Source organism: Gigantopelta aegis, chromosome 1, assembly GCF_016097555.1.
Source record: "Gigantopelta aegis isolate Gae_Host chromosome 1, Gae_host_genome, whole genome shotgun sequence".
Lineage (NCBI taxonomy): Eukaryota > Metazoa > Mollusca > Gastropoda > Neomphalida > Peltospiridae > Gigantopelta > Gigantopelta aegis.
The window spans coordinates 5,157,697-5,168,234 of NC_054699.1; the positions used below are offsets into that span (position 1 = coordinate 5,157,697).

Sequence of the window (10,538 nt, forward strand, 5' to 3'; positions counted from 1 at the left end):
TGCCTAACTATTGTACTTTGAGATGTGTTCAAAACACGTGCAACGGCTGATTGCGACTTCCCGGCTTCCATCCGGCCAATTGCATTGTTACGTTGTGCTTCTGTAAGCCTGGGCATAATTTCAGTGTTAAGTTGAGACACTATCTTTAAGGAATTACCTTGATATCATAGACATTGATCTACTATTATCCGGCTCAATAAACCTACCAATTGAAGAAAACTATTTAATTGTTAAAACAGTACATACATATATAGCTGAAAGTAAGAGATTCGAGTTGAAATAACTTATTATTCTGATTTTTTCTGTTTAATAAATATTAATTAGGTTAAATACTTTATGCCATTAGACATTATGTTATTATGTTATTTATGTTTATGAATATTCATTATTGTCTGATGTCCATCTTGTCGTGCAGTCATTTTGACATTTCTCTTATCAATAAAATATCTTAAAACAAGAGTATGTGATAAACAGATTATTATTCTCGTGTGTTTTGATATCGAAATATCAAATATAGAATTAAAAAAATATAGTATATATGTAGCTATGAAATATATAGATCTACAGAAAAAATAAAAGTGATATTCAGTGAAACATTATATTTGTACTGTATTTTTGATAGTGTGAAAATATATAAATCATAGTTATATTTTTTGGTGAAAATATTAATGATTCAATTATGTTTGTTGTAAATTATAACGTTTTACTTACTGAGGTCAGTGTCACTTCGTCGTGTTTAAGTTTGTTGATTACCAATGCATTTGATCGTATTTGAAAAATATAAAAATGTAATTTAAACAATTGATGCTAAAACACTGTTCATAATATATGATATTGATGACACCGAAACACACTATGCGAGTTTGAAGGTTGGGGTTTATCTTAATGCTAATTATGCATTGTAGGTCATCGTTTTGTGGCACAAGAACTACGACTTGTTTTGCTTGGTATTTCTGGTACGGGGAAAAGTTCATCTGGAAATTCTATTATTGGAATGAAAGTCTTTAGGTCTGGTTCCGCTACATCAAAGTGTCAGAAAGGAACTGCCTCACGCTTTGGTCATGATATCGAGGTCGTCGATACTCCAGGTCTACTGAATACTGCCCTTTCGGAAGAAGAGGTCATGAAAGAGATTATGAAGAGCATTACCATGTCAGCTTCAGGTCCTCACGCATTCGTCATGGTTCTAAAAATCAAGAGATTTACTCCAGACGAGCAAGCTACAATCCAGTTATTCAGAGAACTGTTTGGAAAACAAATGATTCAATACCTGTTCCTGTTATTTACTGGTCTTGATGATCTTGAAGATGATAACAAGACTCTAGAAGATTTTGTACATTGTTCTACCGGGCCACTACAACAACTGATCCAAGAATGTGACAGAAGATACACTGCAATAAATAACCGAGAAAGGAATGCCATGGAGAAAGAAAGGCAGGTTAAGAAGCTGATAGATATGATACTGTCTAATGTCAAGAGAAATGGTGGTCAATATTTTACAACAGAACGTTTGGCTGTGATAGGAGAGGAGGTTCGTAAACGTGGAGAGAAACTACGACAAGAGCAAGACAAGAGCAAGAGAAATCAAAGAATCCAGAAAGGTGTGTGTACAGGACAAGTGATGATAGACATGATCCAAACGTCGAGGGGTGAAACCGAAGAAACGGAGAAAACACAAAATCGTCACAGAATCAACGCAGCAGACAACCAAAGAGAGAAAGTATTCACCAGAACAGCAAGAAACCAAGCTGGAGCAGAAGCCGAGACAGAAAGGATTCCTGAGGAACAATCTTTCTGGAAAACATATTGCCAACTTCTTTAGAAAGGTATTTGGAGAAACGTACAATCATAGCGCTTATCATTGAATTCGTTGCAAAAGTATTTAAATGCTAAATCTCCTGACATTACAGCAGCATTGCCAAATTGTCTAAGAATATCCAAAATACCACATCCTTGATCGTGTTTTTTAAAGATAGTGATACTACTTTTCACTATAGGCAAATAAATCAAATCAAATTAAATAAAACATATCAGTGCCTGACTATGAGATTAGAGAAATAAAAATGTTAATATATTTTAACACTACTGAAACTGACTTGGATAAATATACTTTCGATCAGACCACACAGACAGAGATATATATTTGTTTTTGGTGGGTGTGGGTTTTTGTTTTGTGTTTTGTTATTTTTGTTTTGTTTTGTTTTGTTGGGGTTTCTTTTAGCTTTTTCATGTACCACTTTTACTAATAGTACCAACATGATTATATGTTTTAAGTATCCTTGGTATGTGTTATCCTGTATGTTGGAAAGAACACATTAAATATCATTTGCTGCTTTAAGATTGTATGTCAGAATGAGCAAATGTATGACATCCAATAAATAGCCAGTGATTATTAAATTAATATATTATATGTTTTCATTACAAAAAAACTGTAACTTTCTCGTATACAGGAAAGCACATACCACTGTTTTATTTATTATATACAGCAGCGGTGAGGCATTTATTGGGCAGAAACCTATTATTGAGTGTCCCTTAATTATTGGACACAAGTATTACAGTCTATATCACAAAATACCAAATGACGGACACGAACGTGTAGTGGTTGTAGTATAGATTCAAGCACAAAATAGTGTCTGTAAAGTTACAAACTTGTGTTCCTGTAAATATAAGTTCAGAAAGACGATAAATGTCCATTATGTAAACCTGTCCCAGAAACGCCCATTCATCTATTTTGGTCTGTTCAGGCATACAGACATTTTGGCAGTCTAGAATGATTTAGTTTAAAAATGAGTATCTTCATCTTACAGGTACAGTTTTTTTGTGGGTTTTTTGTGTGTGTGTTGAACAATACGACTATAGCACATTGGTTTACTGACTATCGGCTGTTGGGTTTCAAACATTTGGTAATTTTGACACATTGATTTAGAGAGGAATCCTGTTACCTTCCCGCAGTAGTAGCAAGTGATATTGTATATGCACCATCCTGCAGACAGGATAGTACATACTTCGGCCTTTCATATATCAGTCGAGATGCATTGGCAGGAACGAAAAATAGCCCAATGTGTGACTCTCCACTGACGGGAATTTATTCCAGATCGACCGCGCCTCAAGCCAGTGCTTCACCACTGGACTACATACACCCCTTACAGTTACAGATACTATAATATAATTAATAATCTTGTCTTTATAGTAAATTGCGAAAAATGCATTTAGGCCTATGAACTACTATTATTATCTTTTTATGCTTGAAATGTGACATTGTACTTTACACTTTTCTACTCATTTAAGACTACTGTTATATTTACTACAGATGCTGAACATAATAATAAAATGAACCTGTTTCTCTCAACGACGTCAGAATGACGTGAAGTCATTTTATGTAATTACATTACTGAACTGTTGGTAGTGGTGTTATATATATATATATATATATATATATATATATATATATATATATATATATATATATCTTACATTTTCAGTGCAATCAAAATACGTGATGGGGTTTTTTTCAGATCACATACTTTAAAAATTTGATAACTTTTCAAATTAGATGTAAATAAATCGAGGTTACAGCACGTTTATTGACATTTAAGCAAACGTACTTGGGTGACACTCCATAATTGACGTATGCATTCATAGTCATCAAATAAGAACATTTCAATAGCAATTTTACACTGAAAGCTGTCCAGCGTTCAGAAAACAAAAAACGTTAAGCTCTAGTTTATTTTGATGTAAGGACATCTAAAATGACGTCATTCGAGTTTGACGTCATTTCCATTCAAAAATACATTGCGCCACATATTCTTACGTCATTTGAATATCTAGTAATGGTGGACTGGAATTAAAGTTGCGTGTACAGTTTACAAAATCACGTTGTATTAAGCTTGAGATTGTATGATAAATATATTATTACCCTCGTGTGTTTCGGTATCGTCAATATCATATATTAAGAATAAAAATAACGTATTATGCTCGTCAGAGGCTCGCATAATATAATTTGTATTCCTAATATATGATATTGACATACCAAAAAACACTCTGGTAATTACCCCCCCCCCCCCTCTCTCTCCCTCTCCCTCTCTCTCTCTCTCTCTCTCTCTCTCTCTCTCTCTCTCTCTCTCTCTCTCTCTCTCTCTCTCTCTCTCTCTCTCTCTCTCTCTCTCTCTGTTTTCTGAACGCTGGACAGCGTTCAGTGTAAAATTGCTATTGAGTTGTTTTTATTTGATGACTGAATGTATACATCAATTATGGAGTGTCACCTTAGTGTTTTTTCTTAAATGTCATTAAACCTAGTGCCGTGACCTCGATTAATTTACATCTAATTTGCAAATTTATCAAATTCTGAAAAATATCACATACTTTGATTGCACTGAAAACGTAAGATATTATATATATATAGTTTTAATATAGAAAAAAAAGGCTTCATTATTTGGAAAATCCTTGTTTTTATTATTCCCTTAGTATTGCTTATAACTCATATGCGATATTATTTATTTATTGTCATTGATTTATCCAGGATTTTTCACCAGGGTCCCCTGGCTGATGGGATTGGGGAAATTAGCGCGAGTAAATCATACTTGCAGGCTTTCTGTCAGAAAATAATTTGGTATACGTAATAAAAACAAAACAAATAATAAGTGCCCCAACTAGTTAGTTATACGTCTGAATTTTGTTTTTAAATTGGAAAGTCCATTCATATACTTTGACACATTTTATACATCTATCTAAAAAAAAACCTCAAACCCACTAATCATTAATAACCAAGATTTTTGGGTACGCAGTTTTACCATTCGTACTCTTTGGCGGAAAGCCTGAGTTGGGATCATTTTACAGGCCACTGAATGCTGCAGTCCACCACTGTTAAATTAATTTATTACAAAAGATATATTTAAATATATATATTGGGAATGTTTAGTATATTAACTGGAAACTTTTATTGCCACTTTCTTTCGGGAAGGGACCGATGTTCAGATACACAGGATGCCTGGATAAATCCCCGATTTTATCTATTTGTCTTGATTTATTTGATTATTAAAATAACAAACGTATAACCTATATACCATTCATAAGTTGTTTTAAAAATACTGTTTTCCTTTTTTCTTAACGTTTCTTGTTTATTTCTGTTGATCACCATGTTATCGTATAAATCCCGCTTTATTATCCACCAAAATATTCCTAACAATATTTACTTAAAGTAAGTCTATCATCTAATGAAGTATTTGTGTGATTTTTATACTAATAAAATACTGTTTTCGTATAGTTTTACCGATTATTGTTATCTGTAAACATCATGTGTGTGTATGTGTGTGTGTGTGTGTGTGTGTGTGCGTGCGTGTGTGTGACATGTGCGTGTGACATGTGCGTGTGTCTGACATGTGCGTGTGTGTATGTTATGTGTGTACGTGTCCCTTTTAAAACGCTGCACCTCCTCCCTGACACATCCTGTATCCGCCCATGCTATCTCTAGAGTAAATTGTAATATGGCAACTCACGTTGTGGACACGAGAGTCTGCCGGGTAAACTTCTGTATCCGTCCATGCTATAACTAGAGTAAATTGTAATATGGCAACTCACGTTGCGGACACGAGAGTCTGGCGGGTAAACTTCAAGTTTGTTTTGGTCAACAACACCGCTAGAGCCCATTGATTTATTAATTATCGGCTATCGGATGTCCATCATTTGGTAATTTTGACAGAGAGAAAACCGTCTACATTTGTTTTCATTAGTAGCAAGATATCTTTTATATGCACCATCCCACAGACAGGATAGCACATACCACGGCCTATGATATACTAGTCTTGGTGCCCTGGCTGGAACAAGGAATAGCCCAATGGGCCCACCGACGGGGATCGATCCCAGACGACCGCGCATCAAGGTACTGGGCTACGTCCCGCCCCCAATCATTGATAAGGGCTCGAAACAGGAAGTAAAACATGACCTGCTGGTTGTTGGTTTAATCGCACGCCCTAAGAAATAAGGCCTGCTAAGAAAACATATGGCCTGCTAAGAAACAAATATGGCCTGCTAAGAAACAAATATGGCCTGCGCAGTGTATGGAACAGTGTGTCATGTCAAGATGTATGTTAGAGCTTATAAAATTAAAATACAACAGAACCACGAGCTCAGCCTCAGCTAAATAGAAGATGTGATGATCGTACATTCATCTCTCTTGCAAAATGTCCTGCAATGTTTTTAGTAATTTTAGCAGGCGAATTTTTATTTCCCCTACTTTGTATAAAAATGTACTGCTTTTCGCAGGCTGCTATTTCGAGCCTTGTTAACAATTGTTGACGCTGAAAAGAAACAAGAAACTTGCTAACCCCTCTCAGACTACTACCGAATAGCAGCGAGGAACTGCAGCCTACGGTTCGATTGGATATGTGTCGTCAGATACATGAGTAGTATTAGGGCATGCCTGGTACCATGACCTAATTTTCCGTGATCACGTGACCTTGGTAGGAGAGAATGGCCATGGTGTAGGTGTGCGACCATGGTAGGAGACAATGGTCTTGATACAGGTCTGTGACCTTGGTAGGAGACAATGGCCTTGGTGCCGGTGTGTGAACTTGATAGGAGACAATGACCTGGGAAAGGCATTGGTCTACTTGGACTGGTCCCGACGTCCTAGGACTGACTTTGGGACGCCTCCTCGGGCATAAAAAGGGTGCTTTTTTCTCCATTGTATAACGTCTATTGTGTTTTTGTTTTTGTATTCACAGTGGACATACACGTGGATGCTTTTTCACAGTATCTTTGTTTTTTTATTCTAGTTGACTTGATACCAAAAATAATCAATAGCCATAAAACCATTTCTCGTCCAAAAATAAGTAGCAGAAACGCTACAGATGTTTGCAGACGGCCACCTTTTTGTGTGGGTTTGTGTGGGTTATACTTGTTGTATCTATAAAAAAATGTCCTTCACTGGTGAATTTGAAAGGGTAGTCTGGCAACCTCGAGCCGTACCATTATGTTTCATACTGTGCCGAGCCTGGTGATCATATGCAAATTATGAAAAGAACATAATCTGGTATGGTTTGGTTTTAAGTGAGATTTTAATGACGCCAGACAAAATATGTATGTAGTGGTTTTCATTCATTTGTATTTCTTTGTCACATAGTCGACGTTTTCTCTGTGCTCGCCGTTGAGCTATTCATTCATTCATTTAATAATAGAGGAGTACAAAGAATGAACGATCAATAGCGTTCTATTCAATCTGTAAACCTTTATTGATAACCATATTACAGCTGTCCGACCACATCCAAAAGCATGTTATTAAGACCACACTGTATTTATGAAAACACTTAGCCACCAGGTGAACAGTGGTAATAAAACTGCAAAAGAAACACTGACGCGTGCCCAATAAATCCTTTATGGTATGCACACTGACCGTCAAGGTTTGCTTTTTTTTAGCGACATCACTAGAGCACATTGGTTTATTAATCGTCGGCTATTGTATGACAAACATAATTTTGACAGTTTTAGAAAGGAAACCTAAATTTTCCATGAATAGCAAAGGAACTTTTATATACAGAATCTCATAGACAAGATAACACATGTCAGCATAACATGTCTTGTATATACACAATCTTATAGAGAGGATAACACATACCATGGCCTTTGATATACCAGTCGTGGCGCACTGGCTGGATATAGCCCACTAACGTTTATATTAGTCACTAAGTATGTTCCTAATAGAGGCTATAATATAAATAGAGCTTGTGGTGCGGGTGCTGGTTTCTGATACGGGAGTCGCGTTTCTCCTTGTAACGTTTATGTTAGTCACTAACTAAGTATGTTTCTAATAGAGGCTATAATATATATGGAGCTTGTGGTGCGGGTGCTGGTTTCTGATAGGGGAGTCGCGTTTCTCCTTGTAACGTTGATACTAGTCACTAACTAAGTATGTTTCTAATAGAGGCTATAATATATATCTAGAGCTTGTGGTGCGGGTGCTGGTTTCTGATAGGGGAGTCGCGTTTCTCCTTGTAACGTTTATACTAGTCACTAACTAAGTATGTTTCTAATAGAGGCTATAATATATATGGAGCTTGTGGTGCGGGTGCTGGTTTCTGATAGGGAAGTCGCGTTTCTCCTTGTAACGTTTATATTAGTCACTAACTAAGTATGTTTCTAATAGAGGCTATAATATATATGGAGCTTGTGGTGCGGGTGAGGGTTTCTGATAGGGGAGTCGCGTTTCTCCTTGTAACGTTTATACTATTCACTAACTAAGTATGTTTCTAATAGAGGCTATAATATATATGGAGCTTGTGGTGCGGGTGAGGGTTTCTGATAGGGGAGTCGCGTTTCTCCTTGTAACGTTTATATTAGTCACTAACTAAGTATGTTTCTAATAGAGGCTATAATATATATGGAGCTTGTGGTGCGGGTGAGGGTTTCTGATAGGGGAGTCGCGTTTCTCCTTGTAACGTTTATACTAGTCACTAAGTATGTTTTTAATAGAGGCTATACTATATATGGAGCTTGTGGTGCGGGTGCTGGTTTCTGATAGGGAAGTCGCGTTTCTCCTTGTAACGTTTATATTAGTCACTAACTAAGTATGTTTCTAATAGAGGCTATAATATATATGGAGCTTGTGGTGCGGGTGAGGGTTTCTGATAGGGGAGTCGCGTTTCTCCTTGTAACGTTTATACTAGTCACTAACTAAGTATGTTTCTAATAGAGGCTATAATATATCTAGAGCTTGTGGTGCGGGTGCTGGTTTCTGATACGGGAGTCGCGTTTCTCCTTGTAACGTTTATATTAGTCACTAACTAAGTATGTTTCTAATAGAGGCTATAATATATATGGAGCTTGTGGTGCGGGTGAGGGTTTCTGATAGGGGAGTCGCGTTTCTCCTTGTAACGTTGATACTAGTCACTAACTAAGTATGTTTCTAATAGAGGCTATAATATATCTAGAGCTTGTGGTGCGGGTGCTGGTTTCTGATAGGGGAGTCGCGTTTCTCCTTGTAACGTTTATATTAGTCACTAACTAAGTATGTTTCTAATAGAGGCTATAATATATATGGAGCTTGTGGTGCGGGTGAGGGTTTCTGATAGGGGAGTCGCGTTTCTCCTTGTAACGTTTATACTAGTCACTAAGTATGTTTTTAATAGAGGCTATACTATATATGGAGCTTGTGGTGCGGGTGCTGGTTTCTGATAGGGAAGTCGCGTTTCTCCTTGTAACGTTTATATTAGTCACTAACTAAGTATGTTTCTAATAGAGGCTATAATATATATGGAGCTTGTGGTGCGGGTGAGGGTTTCTGATAGGGGAGTCGCGTTTCTCCTTGTAACGTTTATACTAGTCACTAACTAAGTATGTTTCTAATAGAGGCTATAATATATCTAGAGCTTGTGGTGCGGGTGCTGGTTTCTGATACGGGAGTCGCGTTTCTCCTTGTAACGTTTATATTAGTCACTAACTAAGTATGTTTCTAATAGAGGCTATAATATATATGGAGCTTGTGGTGCGGGTGAGGGTTTCTGATAGGGGAGTCGCGTTTCTCCTTGTAACGTTGATACTAGTCACTAACTAAGTATGTTTCTAATAGAGGCTATAATATATCTAGAGCTTGTGGTGCGGGTGCTGGTTTCTGATAGGGGAGTCGCGTTTCTCCTTGTAACGTTTATACTAGTCACTAACTAAGTATGTTTCTAATAGAGGCTATAATATATATGGAGCTTGTGGTGCGGGTGCTGGTTTCTGATAGGGAAGTCGCGTTTCTCCTTGTAACGTTTATATTAGTCACTAACTAAGTATGTTTCTAATAGAGGCTATAATATATATGGAGCTTGTGGTGCGGGTGAGGGTTTCTGATAGGGGAGTCGCGTTTCTCCTTGTAACGTTTATACTAGTCACTAACTAAGTATGTTTCTAATAGAGGCTATAATATATCTAGAGCTTGTGGTGCGGGTGCTGGTTTCTGATAGGGGAGTCGCGTTTCTCCTTGTAACGTTTATACTAGTCACTAACTAAGTATGTTTCTAATAGAGGCTATAATATATATGGAGCTTGTGGTGCGGGTGCTGGTTTCTGATAGGGAAGTCGCGTTTCTCCTTGTAACGTTTATATTAGTCACTAACTAAGTATGTTTCTAATAGAGGCTATAATATATATGGAGCTTGTGGTGCGGGTGAGGGTTTCTGATAGGGGAGTCGCGTTTCTCCTTGTAACGTTTATACTAGTCACTAACTAAGTATGTTTCTAATAGAGGCTATAATATATATGGAGCTTGTGGTGCGGGTGCTCGTTTCTGATAGGGAAGTCGCGTTTCTCCTTGTAACGTTTATATTAGTCACTAACTAAGTATGTTTCTAATAGAGGCTATAATATATATGGAGCTTGTGGTGCGGGTGAGGGTTTCTGATAGGGGAGTCGCGTTTCTCCTTGTAACGTTTATACTAGTCACTAACTAAGTATGTTTCTAATAGAGGCTATAATATATATGGAGCTTGTGGTGCGGGTGCTGGTTTCTGATAGGGGAGTCGCGTTTCTCCTTGTAACGTTTATACCAGTCACTAACTAAG

General features: G+C 37.1%; 1 protein-coding gene across 1 annotated transcript in view; it reads left to right on the forward strand.

Annotated features, from left to right (window-relative positions):
• Window positions 1-1,822, forward strand: part of LOC121368695 (GTPase IMAP family member 4-like) — a 2,132-nt gene extending 310 nt beyond the window's left edge. Inside the window, exon 2 of the mRNA XM_041493437.1 lies at window positions 906-1,822. Coding sequence (XP_041349371.1) covers window positions 906-1,822 — 917 coding nt within the window. The remainder of the gene's footprint in view (window positions 1-905) is intronic.
• Window positions 1,823-10,538: the final 8,716 nt, after the last annotated feature.